The sequence below is a fragment of the Chiroxiphia lanceolata genome, chromosome 22, assembly GCF_009829145.1.
Source record: "Chiroxiphia lanceolata isolate bChiLan1 chromosome 22, bChiLan1.pri, whole genome shotgun sequence".
NCBI classification, from domain to species: domain Eukaryota; kingdom Metazoa; phylum Chordata; class Aves; order Passeriformes; family Pipridae; genus Chiroxiphia; species Chiroxiphia lanceolata.
In genome coordinates, this window is record NC_045658.1 from 7720806 (window position 1) to 7743353 (window position 22548).

The 22548-nt window shown below is 48.9% G+C and overlaps 1 protein-coding gene across 1 annotated transcript in view; it reads left to right on the plus strand.

Moving 5' to 3' along the window:
- Window positions 1–22548, plus strand: part of CAMTA1 (calmodulin binding transcription activator 1) — a 225776-nt gene that overhangs the window by 40371 nt on the left and 162857 nt on the right. The window contains 1 exon segment of the mRNA XM_032708679.1: window positions 21061–21128. Coding sequence (XP_032564570.1) covers window positions 21061–21128 — 68 coding nt within the window.

The window sequence follows — 22548 nt, forward strand, 5'->3', positions numbered from 1 at the left end:
ACCTCTTAACTGCTGCTCCTGTGAACAGTTGCCACTGAACACAGTCAATAACCCCTTCTGCATTCCATTGGATCGTCTCCTGCCATCTCAAATGAAAAATAAACAAAAGAGCTTAAGCATGCAGTGTGCTAAATAGAGTAATAAGCTGTGAAAATATTTTATGGGGGAATCTGGGGCAAGAGCTGTCAGCAGGAGTGAGCTGATTGGAGCTGCAGCAGAAGGGCTCTGGGAGGCGGGCGTGGGGACAATGAAGGGAGATTTGTTCAAATGTATGTCTGCTTTTGGTTTTTTACCCCTTTCTGAGTAGTTTTAGGAAATCCCTCCCATCCCTCCCTCCATAAATGAGTTACCTCTGCACATCAGAAGGCCTTGGCTCTAAGTACCCGCTACGCTGCTCCTGTGATGATTTGAATTTGCCTGTTTAATGTAAAACAGGTTTTAATCTTCTCATTAAGATGTTTTAATAGAAAGTAAATGTTTAACTTGCTTTGCTGTGGTATCCAAATCTTTAATCCGTGGGGCTGTTTTTAATGAAACGAGGACGTGCCTTTGTTTAAAGGAGGTGTTACAGCATGGGTGATGCTGTGGGCAGTGGCACTGGCATGGGCTATCACAGACCCACATCAGATATTTTTGGCACTGGTGGATCCTGGGTTCAGGGATGGTGGGTTTAGGAATGTGCAGGGGAGAGCGGTGAAAACCCCATCTCAGGATAGTCTGTGGGAAGTAGGGAAGGGTCTGTAACAATGCTGTAAGTACAGTGTCAGTGATTCCTGCCCCCGAATTCAGTCATGGCTTTTCCCAGAGATTTTTTTGGAGTCGTACCTGTGTTCTGATGATGTTACAAGGCTGTTGCTGCTCCAGCGAGGGAGAGCCAAGCAGAGCTTGTGTACTTGTGAAGGAAACTGCTAAGTAGGCAGCACTGGGTTTGGTTCCTGCACACATAAGGAGGGTTCTGCTCTTCTGTACCCACTTAGCTTGTTTGTGATTTAATTTAATTTGTTAAAAAAGGCATTTGTGGCTCCAGGACACACATAGAGCTGGCAGAGTAACAGGCCAAAGTCGAAACTGATCAAGGGATGGAACACACAGTTAATGCAGATAGAAACCACCTGGGGGCAAGCCCAGGCACCTGTGCCCACTTAGGGGCAGGACCCAGAGCTCTTTGCCCCTTCAGATGCGTATTCTGCCCCAAATTAAAATTGGGATTTTTTTAAAGCTGAAATTCCAGCAAGTCTTGGAAGCCGGAGAGTGCTGCTGAAGGATTTACCTGTGTGTTTCCCACCAGCCCATGCTGCCAGGAGGGAACTGCCATTCAGGGCAGCTGGAGGCAGAGAGGCACCTACAGGTGCTCCATAAACACCACTTCCCCCCTCGGAAAGCCAACTGCGCTGATGCAGCTTTGACTGGGTAAATAAAGTGCTCTGATTTCCAGGCCTGTGTTTTAAATTGTCGAGCTCTAATTATGTAAGTGCCAGTGTTATAAATAGCGGGTGCAGCTGGCAAGCCCCAGCCATGGTGTGCCAAGGCGCTGGCGCTCGCTAGCGAAACTGGGGGCATGGTTCTCTCTCTTTGCTGTTTTGGCTTTTCCCTTCGTGCTCCGTGCTTTCCCCACGTGGGCTCATAGGGGCTGGTCCCCGTGGCCAGGCTTACCATCCTTCCTGGGACAGGGGCCAGCTCAGGGGCAGGAGCATCCTGCGGCACCTGGATTTGTACCTGGTCTGTGTGTCAGCCAGGCTGTGTGTAAAAGGCAAAGAGAAGAAAACTATTGGTAAAATAATAAATACTTCAAACCCATTCACTCCTTCAGCGTCATTACACTTCAGGGGCTGGTGCTGCATCACAGGCGTGTGGAAAATGGTGTCACACGGGGTGTCCCAGCAGTGTCTGCAGTGAAGGATTCACTGTTCTCCACAAGATGACCGGGGAGAGGTTGGCGTCCATCCATGGGGAAACAGCTGCTCCATCGCTATGCGCCAGAGGGATGAGTTGGGTTTACAGCATAGTTACTTAAATGTTTAATTTTCTGAGTTGTAGTTGTTCTAATTAAATGAATTTGAATTATTTTTAAATTTTTCTTTTTTTTCTTTGATTTTTTTTTCCTCTTTGACCAGAATCCTAGTACCCCTAGTGGGTCATGGGCACACCAAGATGCTGGGACAGCGCCGGGGGTTGAGAACAGAGCCATGTGGGGAGGGTTAGGGTGTGGGGGGAGACAGAGGTGGAGGTGTTTGCCCTCTTTGTAGGATCAGGTTGAAAGGTGTCACCAAAATAATAAAAGTATTATGAAAGCAATCAGGTACGCGTTACCCACTTGGTGTGTTAGAGGTGGCTCCTCCCTGTGCAAGGCCAATCCATTCTGAATTCGTCCCCCGGGATTTGGCTTTAAAACATGTTCGCTGCCAGCTGACAGAAGAGTCAAGCTCAGATTTATTACACTGGCACCTGCAGTAAAAAATGACAGATGATGAGAATGTATTTAATTATCATTCAGCGCCACATCTCTGCCTGCTCCGGTCGCGGAGCTGCAGCTGTTGGCACGCGCTTTAGTTTAAAGTCAGTGTGCTTATCTAGAGAGGGGCCTGGAGGAAGCGGCCGGGGGAGCCGGCAGCTCCTCGGGGCCCGGCTTGAGCAAACGCGGTGCCTCGTTCACGGGCCCTCCCGCAGCTCCCGCTCCGGGAACGAACAATTCCCGGGAGCGCCGGGCAGTGTCCCTGCCCGGGCAGTGTCCCTGCCTCGCCAGCCCCTGCCATGGGGGGGGCCCGGTGGCAGCGATCCCGCGTCCCAAAGGAACTGCGGTTTGAGCAAGGTCAGGGGGACACCCGGGACTGCAGCAGCGGCGGGAACGCTCCTTCCCAAACCGCGGCTCCTCCAGCGTTCACGTGTGTGAACAGCTCTGCTGTGTGTGTCGTGTGTGCCAGTACATGGACGTGTACATGTGTGCACGGACACACGTGCACACACATAGGCACGCGCGTGCACACATGGGCGCACACACGAGCATACAGGCACACACACACACACACACACACATACACACACACATACATGCACACACACACACACACACACACACAGGTGTGCACAGTTGGCCGGGAGGAGGCGGCCCAGGTGCTGCTGCTGCCCCAGCCCCGCGTGCGCCGCCCCTCCCAGGTGCCCTCAATTAGCACTGATGAGGCTGCCGGGGGAACTGGACGAGCCCGGCGCGCGCCCGGGCTGCCCTCACGTTCCTGCGGTGGCCCTGTGGGGCAGAGCCCGGTGTCTCTGTGGCACAAAGCCCGGTGTCCCCGGTGTCCCCGCCATCCCTCGCCCCTGCCATCGCCCCGCGGCCCCTGGACACAGGTGAGTGCTCCCGGTCAGGCAGGTCGGTGCACTGCCGCCGGCTGTGGCAGTTTTTTGGGGGGGAAAGGCAATTCCAAGGATGAGCTGAGCTGCTCCTGAGGGGTGAGGATTTGGGGTTGCTGAGGTGTCCTCCTCACCTCCCTGCTTTGTAAGAGGAAAAGTTGCTGTTGGGGTTTCATTATCACTTTGTTGCCTGTGCTCACTAAAACGTGCAGGAAAAAAGGAGTTTGGGGAGGATTACAATATCTGATTCTTGCTGGTTGCTGAGCCTTTTGGATGTGAGCTCAGCATTTTTGTGCCTCATGGAGGAAACTGCAGCCCATGAGGAGAGGTGGTCAAAAGAATTGGCCAAAAAACAGCAGGAAAATATGACTTTTTGCAAAGCTTAAGAGGAGAACTGAGGAGTTTTGATCTTGCCAAAATGCCTTTGACATTGGAGTCTTCCTTGCTTTTAGTAATGGTTTAAAAAAATACTAAGTTGAAAGCAAAAACTGGAAGCAATCTGGAAGCAAGGAGTTTTCCTCAGTGCCCTGTCACATGGTGTCCTCACTGTTGTGTGCAGAACAGGGAGATGGATGTTTGCTTTTGGGGGACGCTTCTGGCAGGAGCATCTTGCACACCAAAACTCACTTGTTTTGGTGGATGTGGTGATTACCCTCAGGGTTTTGGCTGCAGGAGCCATGCTGGTGAGCACTACTCTCTGTTAACCACACCAAACCCCGCATTTGGAGGTGGAGTGATCAGCTGGGGATATTTCAGAGCGGGTGGTGAAATGAGGCAGTTTTTAGTATTCATGAAAAATGCTTGTGACAGCCTTACCCCAAGTAATGAGCAGCCACCTGCAGTTCGGAGCAGTGCTTGATAATGCCGTAATTAGATTGGAGATGCAAAAAAGCTCATTAAAATTAAATAACATATTTGTCACTGTTTTAAGAGGTGCAGATTGCCTCGAACCATGCTGGTCTGTTGACCTTGAGTATTTTGGCATAGTCCTTGCTGTCAAGCACATGAAAATCGTGTTGGAGCATCCCACGGGCAGTTTTGGGGTGGGATTTCGGGGCAGGGTGTTCACCTGCCCCCACTGCATCATTTGGATCTCACCAAATGGGGCTGTGCTGCCACCGCTGAGACGCAGTGTGGGGGGACAGGCTACCAAAGGCATGGGTCTCTACCTCTTCAGTTTTTGTTAAAATACAATAAAGTGTGTTTTAAGTCCCCTTCCTCCTCCTACCTGAAAAGGAATGTGCGAAGCCTTGATGGCATCTCTTAACAAGACTGTAATTTTGCAAAATTAATTTTTAATCACTAATTTGTTGTGTTTTCTGATGTTTTATACAATACCTATTTGTTTAAACCCCTTTTATCACCACAGAGGAGATGGGTGTTGTGTCAGGATCTCCACTTGGGGCATCCTCTGCTGCCTTGGCTCTGCCCTCGAGAGGGCTGGATCTGCTGAGGAAAGGTGGCTCTGGGGAAAGGCAGAGATCAGCCTTTAGAGAAGGGATTTCCCTTTCTCCTGCCCCAAAATGGTGCTGCTGCCAAGCAGACAGTTGTGGCCACACATTGCCCTTCCCCTCTTGAGATGCTGGCCGGCCAGCTGGCCAGGGCTTCTCTTGCTTTTGTGCACAGAGAAGGGAATTAAAAAGTAAAAGTGGATTTTTCTTCCTTCTCATCTCTAGTTGTAGGTAATTACACGTAAGTGTCTTGGAATGGGAGTGTTTACAGACACCCCCTATTTTTGGCATGTGGGATTTTCCTTGTGTAGCACTCAGGTTGTGAGCAGCACCAAAGGCACCCCAGCTTCTTAGCCTGATGCCTGGATCACCATTGGTTTGTTTGAGAATTGGGGGAGAGGAGGGAGAATGAGTGCCTCTGAGCACCTGAGGATGGAGCATCCCTGTGGGATCATGGCTCTTTGTTGTCTGCAGGAGGGGAGTTCGTAGCACAACTTCTCGTGCTTTACAGAGAAACTCTTTTTTTTTTGTAATACTTTTTTTCCCCACTTAGGAATGATCTTGGAAGGGCTCAGGATCAGGTGGTGGCAGCTTGTGCTGCCTCACAGCCGGGCACACTGCTTGGCTTTGTTTGCTGCCAGTCATGTTAATGTTTTCTGTTATATTCCTGGCACCAAATGGGAATTTTCTCAGACCTTGTTCTGACTAATGTTGATGAAAGGGCAAAAATTCATTATTAGAGAGAAATAGCTGGTGCTAGACTGGGGTTCCCAGGTGGATGAGTGAATATCAGGAAATGTCTGTAGTGAAATTTCTTCTGCTCAGCCTCGGCCGTGGCTGCCCCCGCTCCGGCTGTGGGGGCTGAGCTGTGAGAGCTGCACGGCCCTGGGTTTGGGAGCAGCATTCCCTCTGCAGGGCCTGTACAGCTGCCTGGGTCTGTGCCAAAGGGCTCCCCAGTGCCAGGCTCTGGCAGCTCCTCTGGACAGAGGTGGCTGCACGGGGTCCCCAAAAGCAGTGCAAGAGCCTGTGATGGGCAGACAGAGCTAAACCTAGAAAAATAAAATTAAATAAGATGTTTTCCTAGGCCCAGGTTGAGATTGGACCTATCCACCACCTTCTCTCAGCTGGGTACTTCATTATTGGCAGAGTAATCCTTGTTCTTTGTCCAAGCTGGGATGGGTAGTAGAGGAGGGAGCTGAGAGTGAATGGTTCCGTCACCAGGAAGTGTTTCCAGATAAAACAGAACAATTCCCATTGTACTTGGAGTGGAGGGAAGGGCTGTGGCTCAGGCTCCTGGTCAGATCCACGTGGGTCCTTTAGGCAAGTCTTAGGCAACTTTAGAAGAAAAGAACCCCTAAAAAACGTTTGGCCTTTGTGGTTATGCTGAGAATCTGCTGGCAGAGTAAACCCTGGGTAAGCATCCTCAGTTTGCTGCCTCCTGAAATGGAGCAGCTTTTGGAGTTTGGAGCCACAATTTATATTCAAATGAAGGTCATTTGAAAGGTGTAACACAGTAAACAGCCATTATTTCATTTTGATAGTGGTACTAAAATTATAGTGTTGGTTAAATTATTTTAGTATAGGACCATTACCATCTCCCTAAAACACTTAGAGGGGTTTTATATCAGTGCTGCAGTCCTGAAATTAGAGGAAAATTAAAAATCACATGGCTGTGGTAGGAAAGTAATTTATTTGTGAGGATGCCTTCGTTTTATCATGGAGTCTCTTTCCCTTCTGCTGTGCTGAAAGAGAGACCTGCTCCCAACACCCAGACAGGCTCTAAGGGCTCATCTTGCTGAACCAGGAAGGCACCAGCTTCCCATGAGTCAGGGCTGCCATGAACCACCCCTAAAATTTAATTTTTAATTTTTTTTTCTTTTCCAGTAAAAGCAGGTGCTGTGGTATCGCCTGACCCAACACTGTCAGCGTGTTATATTTCAAACACTGTGTAGGGGGGTAGATACACACTTAAAATCTCTATGCACTCATTTTCTTCTAGGAATACATGTAATAAAAGTTGGAGTTAATAGAATGGTAGCGATTTCCCTCACCGGGGTGGCCGGGTGAGGGTGCCTGGATGGAGCCCGGCAGTGACAGCTGCTGTTGGTGGAAGGGGGGATGTGCAGAGGCTGTGTGGGAGCCAGAGCTGGCGGACGTGAATGAAATCCTAATTGGGAAATTCCCGTAGATTATTACAGCTGCCTTCATTAACATTTTCACACTCGGCTGGTAACAAATGAGGAGAAGGGCTGTCTGTGCCACTGGATTTATTGTGTTCCGAATCTGCTCCGTACTCGCGTGTGCACAGTCTGCACCCTTGCCCGGAGGTGCCTGCCTTTGAGTAGGATGGATCATGAGCTTTTTGTGGAGGGGTGTTCTGTGAGGATTTCTGTAAAAATCTTTACTGGCAAGAAGCTGGTTCTCAGTAAAAGGAAGGAATAGCATGCAAATAAGATTCCCTTTAGCTTACAATTCCTCCAGGAATTCAAGATGCGAAATTTCTCGTTTCTAGCTGTGTATCTGAGAAAGTTTAGATTGGGTTTGGATATGATTTTTATGGGGTTTTTTGTTCCATTATCGCTCCAGGTTTTTTTCAGTTGCATGAGGAGGATGCCAAGTGTGTATCTGTTGGGAAAGAGCATAAATTCCTAAACCCTGGAAGTTGAGCTGCTTCAACAGTACTGAAGTTGACATAAATGATGCACTGGCCATGAAAGGTGTTATGGAAGGATACCACATCATGTTGCAGATCAAGGACATGCCTCTTGTCCCTTCCCCAGCCTCACCAGGTCCTGGCTTGCTCCTGCTCACACTTTGGTGCTGGAGCACTCCACGCCAGCAGTGTGAAAATACAAGTTCATGATGAAATTGCAGGGTGCTCACATGCCAGATGACGCTGGGGTGGATGGTCCCATCCTTGGGTGAAGGCTGCTCTCACAGAGCAGCTCCTCAGGAGCTCCTTCAAATCGAGGGGGAAACCTCAGCTGGATTAGGATGCCCTCAGAGATGAGCGTAGCAACCTGTTCCATATTTATTACAGGCAACAATTTGACTAAGGGAGAATTTAGATTAATAACATTCAGCCCAGAGAAGTAATTTCCTTTGAGAAAGCGATTTACATGCACTCTGCCAAAAAGAGCCGTCACCGCGCGCTCTGCCCGTGTCAGCTCCAATAATGAAGTTGGAAATAACATGGGAGGTTAATAGGTCCTACTTATCTCCTTAGCGCGGCAAAGGAAGATTTACAGTGCGGAGCCTGGTTTGCATATTCCCGTTGGAAATGGAAAGGTTTTTCCCAGCCGAGATTGATGAGACATTGCAGGGTGTCTGCTCAGCTGAGGCTCTAAACCTCCATCCCAGGGACACACTTGTTCCAGAGGGAGCCACCTTTCCTGGGTCACTGGCCAGAGACTGACTTAGATGCTGGAGCGGCCGTTCCAGTGATAATTTTTTTTATCCCTCTGTATCTTCTCTGAGCCTGGAAATACACACAGATGTGGCTGCCACACCGTGTTAAGAGCTGGACTGAAGCCCAGTGGGTTTTCCCCAGGAGCTGCCTATGGGCATGCAAATGGGAAGGTCATCTGGAGAGGTGGTGGGAGGCAGTGCTGTGGAGGATGGTGGAGGACACCTGTGTTGCCCCTTGGGCCACTGCCTGTGTGATGCCATCCTCTGAGCATATGTTGGGGTGTGTTCAGTCCTGCCCTCGCCCCAGGGAGGGTGATCTGCATGTTGGTCCATGGGGCTGGGAACTGCTGGAATGTGCTGGTGGGTTAGCTGGGTCCTGCTCCCCTAATTGGAAGGGGTGGTGACCTTGACACTGTGGATGAGGACGCTGCTGCCTCAGCTCTTGGTGAGTGGCCCCTTCCCCCTCGCCTGGCTGGCCCAGGGATGGCAGCACCAGGCACGGGGGACGGCGGGCACCGGAGCTCTGTCACTTCACATTACTCATGTGAAATCCCGCAGGACCCGTGGCACGTTATGGGCTATTGCAGGAGCTGTTTCCCTGCCAACAGTGGAGGTGTCTGGGCTCAGAGTAAGGAAAATCCCCAAATTCCGCTGCTGCTTTCTTCCCCCTCACTGGCTTTTGGGAAAGAGCTCTGTGACTGCTCTTCTCTCCCAGTGGGATTGTGTTTGGGTCCTGGCAGGTTATTACACTCTCCAAAGCTGAGAGAGAAACAAACTTTTAAGAATAAACCAAAATTCATTCCCTCTGGATAATTTAAGTCACATCGTGCCTGAAATCTGCTTAGGAGGGAGGGTGAGAGAATTGTTAATAAATGTTCTGTCTGCACAAACTGTAAAATATTCATTTCAGTTGGTTATCTCACATTACTGAGAAAGTGCAAGAAGAATGAACTTTCTGAATAGCTTAAGGTACAATTCAGTAATAACCTGAGCTACTTAATGAATGAAATATTTAACATAATTTGCATACATTAAGTGATGGGATGACCTTTTTCTACTTCTGTGTACTCCTTGTGTATCTGGAACAGCGCAACCTTTCCTCCTCGCCACTCCTCGTGGTGCTCCAGGGTGGGCACTGAGGAAATGGCATTTTTCCTCCCTGTTTTGAGCCGACCAAGTGGGCACCACACCAGTTGAAGACAAAGGCATGCACAGGCACTGCTGTTCCTGCTCTTGATGCTCCAGTCCCACAAAATGCAATTTGTTTTCTTTTTCTTTGTTTTAAAAATCAAATAATATTTTAAGTGCACACAAGAAGCTGGAAGATCTCCACATGCTGGAGACTCCTCTTGGCATCACAATGTTCAGGGCCTTGGAGCTGCCCTCTTCCAAAATACTGCCAGGGAGCTCTGAGCAGAGCTGAGACTGGCACAAAGCCCATCCCTGGGATGGGGCTGCCAGGCTCTCCCTTGAGGCACTCTGGTGCCCGGATGCCATCCCTGTGCACCTGACACCCAGCACTGTTGACTCCTCCAGGAGTGTCTCCACTGGGCACCAGGGGTTGTGGCTGGGCTGCCCTCAGGGATGCTGAGCCTGCCCGTGGTGTCCTCAAGAGTGGCATCCCTGAGCTAACGCTGCTGTTGGGTGGTCACAGGGTACATCAGGGCCAAGTATGGCAGTAAAAACCCCAGGAAAGGGAGATAAGGGGGAAACCTTGGTGCTTCCCCCCCTAGAAACAGAAAGAGCTGTAACAGATGTTGGGTGACCAACACTTCATTCTCAGCAGGTTGCTCTGAGAGGATGTAGCTTCTAATTTCGGTGTGCCTAGAAATTGCAGTTCATAATCCAAACAGGGGCAAGGCTAGATTCTCAATTATGCCCAATTAATGTGGGGCTTCGTTAGTGTTCTTCCCTAACTTAAGTGCACTTTAATTCATTGAACTCTTTTTCTTCTACTCTGTAAGTGGTCGTCCTTCAGAAAACTGTGGAGTGAAATGAAGTGTCCCAAGGAGTGTGTGTGTAACTATCTGTATACAGATCTGATTTCTGTCCCACGGCTGGGGCTGGAGTGGTTGCCCAGAGGTGGAGCCCTGGGGTGTGCAGACTGGCTCTGGGGTGACCAGTGCAGGTGTGTCTGTTGTGTCCATGGTGCCCTCACTTACCTGGTGGTTGATGCCATTTGTGCCGACCCTCACAGGCTGGATGAACAATGGATCTTGCTCTTCCAATCCTCATTACTTTGCGTTTTTTCCCACTCATGCAGCCTGTGTCATGTCAATCACTTGCCCAGTTTGCAGTTTGTTCAGGGCTCTAGGCTGGTTTTCCACCCTGTCTGAGCCTCACTTGGAAATGCTTTCTGTCATGTTCAGGTGGCACCTTCTCAGTGCTCGCTTCCAGTTCGTTGGTAAATATGAAACTGTAAAAGAAATATAAAAGGAGTTTGATTGGGAATCCCCATCTGGCAGAGCTCCTGGATGTCAGAACTGCTTCTGCAGAACTTTAAAGGCTTAAAACCAGAGAAGAGCAAACTAATTCTGAAACACATCCCTTTCTCTGATCAACAAGATTTTAATTTTCTTCAAAGGTGTATATTTTTAAATTAATATGAAATGAGCACACTCCTGGGAATGTGAAGCACAGCCTGAGACGAGTGTTCACAGTCCCCTCTCAGTGGCCAGATTTGGGCTGCCTGAGCAGAGGCACGGCTGTTTTCATCCTGCTGTTGATGTGCCTTGACAGAGCTTTAAAGTCAATGTTAACCTTAAAACCTTCTGCTTTCATAACAGGCAATTTTGTTGGTGTTCAAAATGCTTTGTTTGATTTTGGAAGCCGTTCATTACAGGATCAGGGCTTCAAATTGGAGTCAATTAGGTATAAGATCTGCTTTTAAAAAGCTTTTTTCAAACACCAAGAGCCTGAAGGTTGAAGTGAGGTCAATGGGGAGCCTGTGCTGGGGTGGCCCCACAGCTCCAGGCGGTGTCAGGTCCTGCTGCAGCCGCATCCCCTTTGCCACATCCCGGCAGGAGCGGCTGCTGCAGCCACGCTGCATGTGGTGGCTCACCCCCTTTTCTATATTTAGTAAGAAATGCATCAGCATCCCTTTTCCTCCCTGAATTCCCTCCGGGATGGAGCTGGTAAATAGCTGTTGCACTAAAAATAACACCTGCAGCAGCCGCTGGCAGCCGCGTTCCCTTCCCTGGCTGAGCACAGAGCCAAAGGGTTCCCGCCCCGGGAGCAGATGCTGGGATTTATGGTTATTTAAAAGAAAAAGCAAAAATCAACCACTTAAGAATGTAAAGAACATGAAACTGCCTGTGATGCTTAACCTTTGGAAAGAGACATCCATGCTCTCCACTGGCTCCTCTCCGTGAGAAAGGACGTGGCAGCCGCAGCACAGCCTGCAGCAGCATCGGCCCTGTCTTTGCACCAGCCTCCTGGTCAGCCCCTTTCCGAGGAGAAATGCAGGGAATCCTGGGCAGTTTACTGCCCTGGCACTGCTTGGAATGGGAAACAGCTTTCACACAAATAATGTCTTTTTTTCTGGTCATTTTTTTTCCCCTTGTCCTCTTTTTCTTATGTTTTCTTGAAAGTGAGGAATGACTAAACTCTTAGAAGTCTGAAAATAACTTGGAAAGAATTTACAGTTCCCTGATGCTGCTCTGGTTTTATGGTTGTTTCCTTTCTGTGCCAAGACACATGATAATTCTGGGTCTGAGGGGCAGTTTCCACAGATGGGAGCCAGCTGGTGACCTCCAGTCCCTCTGGGGACAGATCTACTGTGCTCCCCGGGCAGGTGGCCCAGGTTAATCATCACGGCCAGGTCCTAACCTGGGGCAGAAATACTTCCCTTTTATGAGAACCTTTAATGTAAACAATAGAAAAGGAATAAACCCATTCAGTAATCAGTTCAGGTGCAGCAGCTTCTCTATTCAGCTGGATCTTCAGTAGATCTCCTTGTGCTTGGGCTGGAGAGGGAGAGGTGGAGCATGAAAGCAGCAATGTCCAGGACTCCCTTTTGTACCAACTGAGATGTGGGACTGAGGTTGTGTCAGAACAGCACAGCGTTGGCCAAGCCAGTAAAATGTCCCAGATTCCTCTGCTATTCCCAGATTCCTCTGCTATTCCCAGATTCCTCTGCTATTCCCAGATTCCTCTGCTATTCCCAGATTCCTCTGCTATTCCCAGATTCCTCTGCTATTCCCAGATTCCTCTGCTATTCCCAGATTCCTCTGCTATTCCCAGATTCCTCTGCTATTCCCAGATTCTTCTGCTATTCCCAGATTCTTCTGCTATTCCCAGATTCTTCTGCTATTCCCAGATTCTTCTGCTATTCCCAGATTCTTCTGCTATTCCCAGATTCTTCTGCTATTCCCAGATTCTTCTGCTATTCCCAGATTCTTCTGCTATTCCCAGATTCTTCTGCTATTCCCAGATTCTTCTGCTATTCCCAGATTCTTCTGCTATTCCCAGATTCTTCTGCTATTCCCAGATTTCTGGGTTTCGTGGCTTTCAGTCTGACCAGAGACATCATCTGAACATGGTTTTTATCATGATTGAATATGTATCTTTAGAAGGATTTTAATTCCATTTGAAATACGAAAACGCCATAAATCAGCAACAGAATCTTTTAACATTTACAGTTTTAAATGAATTCCTGGTGAGAGTCTCTTAAGCCAGATTTATATCTGACTCTGCACTGAGCTGTCGTTATGTGGGACCAAAAAACTCTGACAGAATTAGGCATAATGCAAAAACACGCTGAAAAGACAGTTCTGCAGGACTGTGGAACATTATTATGTCAGAACATATGGCTGTGAGTATTATGCAGAAAGGGGCAATTTGTGTGGATATTTCCCTTTTAATGACCCTTGCACAGTTCTTTGGAAGGGTTTGCTGCTATCTCCATGTGAGAGAAGGCTAATGGAGCAGGCACTGGTGTTGTCCCTTTGCTGGCATTGGGTGCAGTGGCCCAGAGTGGGCCTGGTGTGTCCCGGTGGTGGCAGAGGTGAACTGGAGCAGGGGAATGCTCTTCAGCATCTTCAAACTGCATGACTGTTTGAATTGTGTAAAATAATTGAAATTTTTACTAGTATGCTTAATTTATGCACCATGAACACATGGATCTTAGTGCACTAATTTTCTTTTTTTATCCCACTGCATATATGACTCTTTCAGACTGTGAAGGACAAGTGAACTGAACCAACAGTGCCAGCAGGATGCCAGTGCTCGTGGTTCTTTAAACCACAGGGTTTAGTCCAAGGTCATTTAAAAGGAAAAAAAAAAAATCACATATTGACCTGTGGGTGTTTTCCAGTAACTCAAAATTTATTTGTTATCGCTCTGTTTTACTGACTGTCCCTCAGTGTGGGGCCTAAATGGAAGATAAAATCCATCCTAATCCCATTAGGCAGGGGCTGACTTTGCTCCTACTTGTGACTAACGGCACTTCCAAGCGGTTTAGGACAGCCATGGCTGCAGGGGGTTGTGCCCAATTATGCTCTTGCTGTTATAAAGACCTATCACATGTCTCAGTTTGCTCTTGTCCATGTGTTTGGCAGGTGAAGTGGCTGAGCAGATCTTGTTCAGCTCTGGTGCTTGTCAGTCACTGCTCGTGCTCTTGATTGGTTTTGTTTTCTTCTCCTTTTCATGTGTTTTAGAGAAAATTATTTCTTGTCTGAATCTGTTTTAGCCTTTATTTTCAAGTGTTTAAGTTGTCCACTTGCTACTTTTCTTTTTTTTCCCCTTTGGTTTTTTTTGGGTTTTTTTTTTTATGTTCTCCTGCCCCCTCCATAAGTTTTCTTTGGGACTGTGTCCAAGCCCATTTGCACCAGGTTTTTTGTTGTGCCAAGGCTGCCGTGAGTTTCACCCCTCTGCTCTTTTAACCCCAGGAGTTTGGCCGAGCTGCCCCAGCACTGGAACCCCAGGGCAGCCCCCCTGATGGTGCTGGGTGTGCGTGGCCCCAGCAGTGCTGCACAGCACCCTCACAGTCAGATGACTCGATCAGCCATCGCAGCTCAGGATTACGAAATGTCACCCTGTAATATCTAATTAAGGTTGCAGTTTGAAGACATCATGTACTTTAATTGAAAACTGCAGAGTAATCTATTCCATTTTTTCCTGTTAAATTAATAGTGTGGACCTTTAGCAGATGGTTGGCGAGATGCCGTTACTAATGAAAACATCTCCCCTCCTGCAATCCTACCGTTCACTGCCACGTGGGGAACTGAGGCGAGCGTTTCCCCAACCACAGGCATTGCCCACTTGGTAGCTTTACTCTCCCATGGCACTGGTCAGTGCTCCCAGGGCTACCCTCCCACCTTTTCCTGTAGAGGTGTGCTCAGCCAGTCTGGCTGGGGGAGGGACGGCCACAGCGAGATGGCTGCGGGCCACCTCCTGCCCTTCTCAAACTGAGGGAAAGCAACGCTTGGGGACCCAAAATGGTAGTTTTTTCATCCATTAGGGTAACAGCCCAGCGGTCTGGCTTAAGCTGTTCGGTGGTATTTTCACAGGCATGAGCAAGTGCCTCTGCACTTGGGGGGAGATTCATGGTGTGCATTGGAAAACCAAATTCATGCAAGTCTGGCCTGACACGTGCTCTGGCTGGGCTTGAAATTGGTGTAACCCTGGGAAACGTCTGAGCTTCGACCACAGCTTGTGCCACTGACACGGGTTGTCAGCAAAACCATGGTGATACTTGAGCTTTTTCCCCTTCTCAGCCTTAGTATGGTCAGACCAATGTTTCTGCCTTGGAAGGTCTCAGACAGGTAATGCTTTGAGACCCAAGTCCTTCCTGCAATGGCTGCGAAAAATTTTGGTTAAGGAGTGTTTTGTCACTGACAGATGTTGTCAGCCTGCGGCCCCCAGACCCACCTGTCCCTGCCGGGCACTCATGGGCTCAGTTTGACCTTCTCCTGCTCTTGGTTTTCCTTGACTCACGAGTGACCTCTCTTTGATGTTGTGTTGCTGTTTTAGGCTGAACAACTGGACAAAAGCAATGGGATTGGGATTTTTTTTCCAGTGATGCTGAACAAGGTGGTGCGAACCAGTTCTGTGTGGTGTTTGGAGCAGTTTGTAATTGTGATATTCAGAATATTAATGGCCCTGAGAGTGAGGACAGGTAGAAAATGAAAATGGCTCAATCCCAGCTGAGAAGATGCTCCATAGTCAACACAAATTTTTATTTTCATTTCAGAGCAGAAGGATAATAAGGAAGTGATGGGCTGGAATTTGTCTTTATAGTAGCAAGGATGTGGTGAATTCCTAAGAGAATAAATGTGCTTGCTTAAGAGATCGCAGCTTTATTAGCTCTGTGGTATAAATCCAGGGATGTGTACAAACCCTCCTGTTTTCTCCTAACACATTTAGGTTTCAGGCTTATTCATTTGGGTGTGTATAATTCATATGAAGTAATAACTTGAAATTCAGACCTTTTTTTTTTTTTTTTCTTCTTTTAAATGAATGACATGTTGCTTTGAGACCAGACAGTGGCCAGAGCTGCCTGGTCCAGGGAATCATGCAATCCTGCTCTGTTCCAGTTTCTGTTTTTCTTAAGAGAAGTCAGATAGGAATTGCTGATACCTTGTGACGATGCAGGATGACCTGGTGAGGGGTCAAGCTGGGAGGAGAGTGCCAGTGCTCAGTCCGTGGCTTCAGGGAGCCCATGGATTGCAAATTTCAGAGCTTTTTATAACTTTATCTTTTTCTTCCAAAAAACGTGTATGTTCACTGCAAGTCCTTCATCTCAGAGCTTGGCAGCTTTCCTGTGTTTGTGATGGGTCGTGGGCCTCTCCCACACTGCCGGTACCGGATCCCTGCCTGTTTTCTGTTCTGCACCTCACAGCAATGTCCTCTCCGGCTCCCGTGCACAGAGACAAGCAGCTCTGCAGCAGCTGCTGGACATGACCCAGTGCTGAGCGCTCCATGGGAGCTGCACCTGCCCTGCTGCTCCTGGTCCCGCGCCGCCGGCGCCGGCTCATCCTCCCCGCAGGACACGGTGGGTGAGATCAGGTCGCCCGTGTGCTGCAGCTCCGGCCGTTACGTGCTGTCATTAAATATTGAAGCGTCTGAGGAGCTGCAGTCACGTAGTGTCGGGTTGGGGAGCGTGTGCTGGCTCTGCCACTGCCACCTCCAGCCCTGCCCCAGCACGGCGCCCAAGCCAGTAATGCCAACAGCTCATTGCACCGCTCTGACCACGCGAGGCCGAACGGTGCTGTGCTGGCACGGGGCTGGGGGACAGGGAGAACATCCTTGGTGGCAGTTGTCTGGAACCACTGGAGCTGCGTGTGCGCTGTCTCACACAGCTCAGTGCGCTTCCCAGCCCTTGGCTCCCTGGCATGTTCGGACTAATAATCTAAACAAACAGGGAAATGAGAAATGAAAATAAATGCGCACTTAGATAAAATGCTTTCAGCCTGAACAACAAAGTCTAGATTGAACTGCTGAATTATCTGAGTTTAGGATAAAACATAATTTGTGATTTGAGTGTTAAATTATCTCATTGCTTTGATTGACCTGAACTGGTCAATCAAACCTGTTCTCCTCACCAGTGTCCTGGGAGTGTTGGGCTCAGTCCTGTGCCCGGCGTGCTCTGAAGCAGATCTGGGTCTACATAGCTCTCAGTGGTTCATCCTTTCCCAGAAATGCTCCCTCAGTTTATACTGACATTAATTCCAAAGCTGGGATAGAGGGGGTGTTGGGGCCAGGTGGGACATCCTGGCCCAGGGGCTGCTGCCCATGGTGCACAGTGCCCTTGCCCATGAAGATGCTCTTGAGTGGCCTTGGGGTTCCACCCAGTGCCACCTGCCCTCCCCGGTGCCGGGGGGGACTCGCTGGCAATGAGTCGAGTGTTTGTGGCAAGTGCTCCTGTCCCTTGATTTGCGTCGCTCGCTGTGCAGTCACAGAGGAGCCGGGACCAGCTGGGCTTTCAGAGCCAGCTCTGTCTCATCTGACCTTGCTGGTGCCATGCTGCCTTTTGTTTGTAATCTCGGGCAAGAAGCAACGGGAAAAGGGTTTGATAGGAGACAAAAGCAAACAATAGCCTCACTCCAAAGATACGATGAATGGGATGTAATTGGATTTTTTGGTGAGGACATTGATTTGACCCTGTAAGACACAGAAAGAATCATTAAGGGAATTAACGTGCATTAAAATGCAAGGTTTTATCAGAGGGCTTTTATTGTGCCCATAGTTTTGTTTTTAATTATTTAATGACTTTGTGTCTTCTAGTGATAAATCTATTTCTCCCCCCTTTTTTCAAAGGAAAAAAGGTTGTTGGTGTAACAGGGGGTGCTTGCCCCAGGCAGCTGTTGAGCCCCGGCCCTGCCGCAGTGACCGGGACCCACTGGACAGAGGTGTCTCTTGCAAACCTCTGATCACCCACCAGCGCTGGGCTGAGCACTTTCCTCTGTGCAGCTGACACAAAGTTGTAGAGTTACAGAAACCAGAATATGTAACAAACGGGGCTTAAGGGAGGTTTGGTCTCTGGCAGCAGAGAAGCACATCCTCCTTCCTCAGCACGTCCTCCAGCCCTGGTCCCTTGCATCCCATCCTGGGACAGGCTTTCCCCATCCCAGGTATCTCTTGCTGCCAATCCTCTCTTCTTCATGGGGCTCTCCCCATAAAGCTCTCCCATCTGTTTTCCTTGGAATCCCAGCATTTCACTAGTAGCACCAGCATAGGGCTCGCCCCAGAGCCCAGGGTGTGCCTTTCCCTGGGAATCCCTCTTTTTGCCTGGCTTTGTGTACATGTGCAGGTGTTCACCACGAGCGTGGCTGAGCATCTCCGAGTCATCTGTTCCTTGCAGTTCTGCTCCAGTCGGAGGTGGCAGACGAGAGGTTGTTCTGGGTGCTGGTGACAGAAGTGGACACGTGGGTGTCACTGTACACAGGTGTTTCTGCTCATGTCCCCCCTGTGTGGGGTGGGCTGGTACAATGGGACAGCACTTGGCTGCTGTGGCAGAGCCTCTGCTGACACCAGACTGTGTTCAGGCTCCCCCATGCTGGTGGCTGTGCACGCTGGATCGAGGAGTCACAGCACAGCCGAGCACAGAGGCTGCTCCTCAGCACTCAGGCCAAGACATCCCAGTGCAGGACGGGGAGCTCTGGGTGATGGGGTTGCAGACAGGCACGGACAGGGTGAGTGAACGATGTGGGGATCTTTGAGGGGATTTTACCCTCCTTGTAATTCTGAGTTCTTGGGACACAGAAGGCAGCTTGGAGGCCTTGCTGTCTCTCTGCTGTATGTGTTAATTTATGGCACTGCCATGAGCAAGATTTTCTTTGCCATCCAAGGTATTTCCCCTGGAGGAGGGAAATCAGGCTGTAATATATCATTAAGCAGAAAGCCTGGGGGAGCTCCTATCCTAGCTGATGTGAATTCTTCTTTTATCCTGTTGGAAGAATTGAATTGTACATCTAGAGGTGTCAGCTTTGTAGTCTCGTTGGAGCTGCAGCTCTCCATAGTACCACAGCCAGGGCAGGAGCTGCCTGGACATCCTGGTGACACGTGTGCATTCCGGTGGGTCTGCAGCACCAAATATCTGCAGCACCAAATGGCAGCTTGGTCTTTGCTCTGCCCAAATGTGCTGAGTGGGCCAGGCCAGCAGCGTGGAAACCCATGTTCTGCTTCACATAGGAGTGTCTCATTACTGCAGCTCCTCTCATTGGTGACAGTTTGGGATGAGGATTTCACATGTGCTGGGCACGGGCCGGCGGGAAGGAGCAGAGTTAACAAGCTGTGGGTGAGGCTGAGTTCCTTTTCCTGAAATACTTTGTGTTTCCATGCCATAGCAATGTGTTTGTTCAGTCACAAAAGTTAAAAATGGCTTCATTCTCCTTATGGCAATTGATTTTTAGTAGGAATAGGCAAAATGCTGTGCTAATCTGACCCCCCCCAAACTGCCTCGGCATTGAAGGGGTTTATTTCTTTAGAGGCCTGCTGGCTCAGTGCTGGAGAGGATGTGCAGGGAGCTCCCCTGCGTTCCTTGGTCTCTCCAGAGCTCATCTTGCTGTACAGCACAAGGTGATGCTGGATTGTAACATAGGGAGCTGAGCTGAGGACATAACGTGGGACGTGTTGGAAACAGAGTTCTGCTGATCACAGCACATTCAGTGGAATTACTGCACTGGCTTTAAAAAAATCCAGAGATCTTGTTTCATATCTTCTGAAGAATTTTAGTTGCAGAGTTCTTTGGTGGTTTTAGCTCGCTGGGAATCTTTGGTCAGCCCTTTTTGGCCATGCAGCATCTTAATTTCATCACTTGCACCTGATTCAGCTGCAGCTGCTGTGAAAGTATGAGGCTTGGTGTGTTCTCTGGGAAAGTCGTGAGTGTCGATGGTGGAGGTCTGCATGGGGTTACTTAGATATTGAATTTTATGCAGCGATTACCCAGAAATTAAAAAGAGGAGTTTCTGGAGCTTTGTGTCACTGCTTCATCAGCTGCTTCTCTGGGGATCCTTTATACCTGCAGAGAGGAGCTTGGGAAACAAGGGGTGCAGCGCTGGATTCTGTTAGAATTTATTTGCAGTGTAAACATGTTGGTCAGGAGTCATTAATATGACATTCACACAGCTCTAATAAAGTACATAACACGGAGATCTGGCACTGCCACAATGCCCAGAGGACATTAAGTATGAATCTTAAAACCAAGAGTATTGGAAACAAGATACTTTTACGTCTCGTTTGGGAGTAATATAATTGCATTTTGTGGCTCTAGCAGATGCTTGGGCCAGCTGGTTGGAGAGCATTGTGGGGGTTTTTAGCTTTGGTACTGTAAGTGACAACCCTTATATAGAGCGAGCTAAAAAAATAATAAAAGCTTCACTCCTGGTGGAAAGCCTCGGTGCTGGCATGTGTGCTGCCCTCAGGATGTGCAGCCTGGGGACTCTTCTGCTGCAGTAGCTCTAGAGATGACACTGCATGTGTTTTGGGGGTCTGATTTGAGGCATTTGAACGTTGAAGGCAGCTTCACTGACCTCACTTTTGCTACGTAGGTCCCTCTTAGAGGACTGGGAGGCAATTTTTGGAAGAGAACCATCAAAAACCTACATTTTTCTGAGTATATGGGGGGGGGCTTATTTTCAGCACAGCCCTAGGGGTCCGTGGCCATCTCTGTATGTGGGGGTATTGCTGGTGTGGTGACAGTGGCTGTCGTGGTTAGGGACAGTCACTTGTCCTGCATCTCCCTTGGCACAGCTCTTCTGGTCTCCCAGGGCTGCTGCTGGTGCTGGGCCTGTCTGCTCCGTGGCTGCTCCGTGACCACCCCGCTTTTGTGCCCAGGAGATGAATGAGTGGCCATCCCACTTTCCTCAGGCCTGTTTACGGGCACTGTCGTGAATTGTCTCTCCAGCACCAATAATTTCCTGCAAACAAATCGGTTCTGATCTGGAAGTAATCGCCCGTATCATTCCTGCAAGTGGGAGCGATGACTTATGTTGATGTCACCCGCTGGCTTTTTATGGCAATGATTAATAATTCAGTAATTCTCTCCGCAGTGATGCTGTTCTATTTTTAAATATTTAATTTAGCTTCCCGTGTCCGTTTTGTCGCTACCCTCCCCTTTGCCTCCTGACGTCACGGCAGGCTCGCGGCGACGCTGTGGTCACCACAGTTACCAGCAAGTTCTCTGCGCTGGAAAATGTTAATGCCTTTCCTCATTTACATCTCTTCATTGCCCTGTTTAAGCCTGGCCTTGGTGGCATGGATGTGAACGTTGACTGAGCACGCTGTGTCAGTCAAAACCCGATTTCAGCTGCAGCCTGGCCCGGGGTGGGTGACTCTGTGTCTCTGTTATAAAACTTTCCAGTTCCCAGCACAGCCATGCAAGTAACTCTGTTTTCTTTCTGCGTTTCTCTTTCAGGAAATTGCAGCTTATTTAATAACATTTGAAAAGCATGAAGAGTGGCTAACAACCTCCCCCAAAACCAGGTAACGTTCTCCTGCTCAGCACATTGACTCTCTCGCACTGATGACTTGACTCGCTGATCAATGCCTTGACCACCAAGTGGAAACTCCCAGTCATGCTTGATGGCTTGTGACACCAAGCTCTCATTAATTGCCTTAATGAGCATTTTATTGAATGAAATCAGGTTGATTAAAAATGGAACAGCTGCAATCTTGGCAGGTTAAAGTTTTAACCCAATTGCTCAGGATTTAATTGTATCCCTTCAGATGAGCAGATCTGAAGCCTCTGAGCGAGGTCACAGGCTGTTTATCTTGACAGAGCTCCCTTACCTACAACTTTAAATAAATAAAAAAGCACCAGTCCTGCTGTGTGCTGCCTGCTCACGTGGAGGCACAGGAATTGAGTTATGGTGTTTCCCATGCTGGGGTTAAGTGGTTGATGGTGAGGAGATCCCAAAAAGCTGCATTAACAGACATGTTTGCAGTTTATTATTCAGTAAATGTCATGTCTTCCTTGTGCTGCCATAAATGTTTAACTCCCTGCTCCCCTGGTAACCCAGACATGGAGTTTTGGCTGCGGATGTTTTCCTGCTGTTTCAGCTGCGTTCGAGCTCCGTGCCTCACTAACACAGAGAACGACTCTTGCTTTCTGGTGTTGCTGGGTTTTTCCTGTTTGTCTTTTTCCCAAACCACCCCTTTCCTGTTGCAGAGGGCAGGGCCATTGGAGGGAGCCTGCTGGGACCCAGGTGAGAGGAAAGTCTATTTTAGCATCCTGTATCCTAGTGCCATCCATTGCAGAGGCTGCTGCTGCAGGCACCCAGAGCAGCATGCTCCAGGTTTGGCATCACCTCCTGCTGCCATGAGCAGGGGCAGAGGTCACAGTGGGACACAAGGAGCGGTGGCACCCTAACGAGTAGATTGATTTCAGGTGTCCCACAGCACCCAGCCAAGGAGAGGATGGATGTGGAGGCCTTTTCTGCACCTCTGCAGTGCAGCTGCGGGTGGGGCACGCAGAGGACCTGCTTTCCATGAAATATGGGAAAAAAAAGTGTCATTTTAGTTTTTGTGGGGTTTTTCCCCCCAGACTATTCTATATATTTTTGTGACATCCCTAAGTAATGCATTTGCTTGTCGTATTAAAATGTAGCACTTGGGAAAGGGGTGTGGGAAACCCAATTGCTTTCTCAGTGGTTCTAGAAGACCTGGAGCTGCCGTGGTAGTAGAAGGGCCCTGGATGGACCTTTCTGCTGGTGGTAGCTGCAAGGCTCTCCTTGACTGCAGGAAGCAGGTAATTTGGTTAATATTAGAGAAGTCTTTTTCTGGGCTGGTAATCTCAGTATCAGAATAAATGCAAAACAATTTCTGGCTGAACCTTTGCCAGAGAAGCCTGTTAAGGGGTCAGAAAACACACTAACTAGTCTGGCTGACATGGTGTCATTAAACA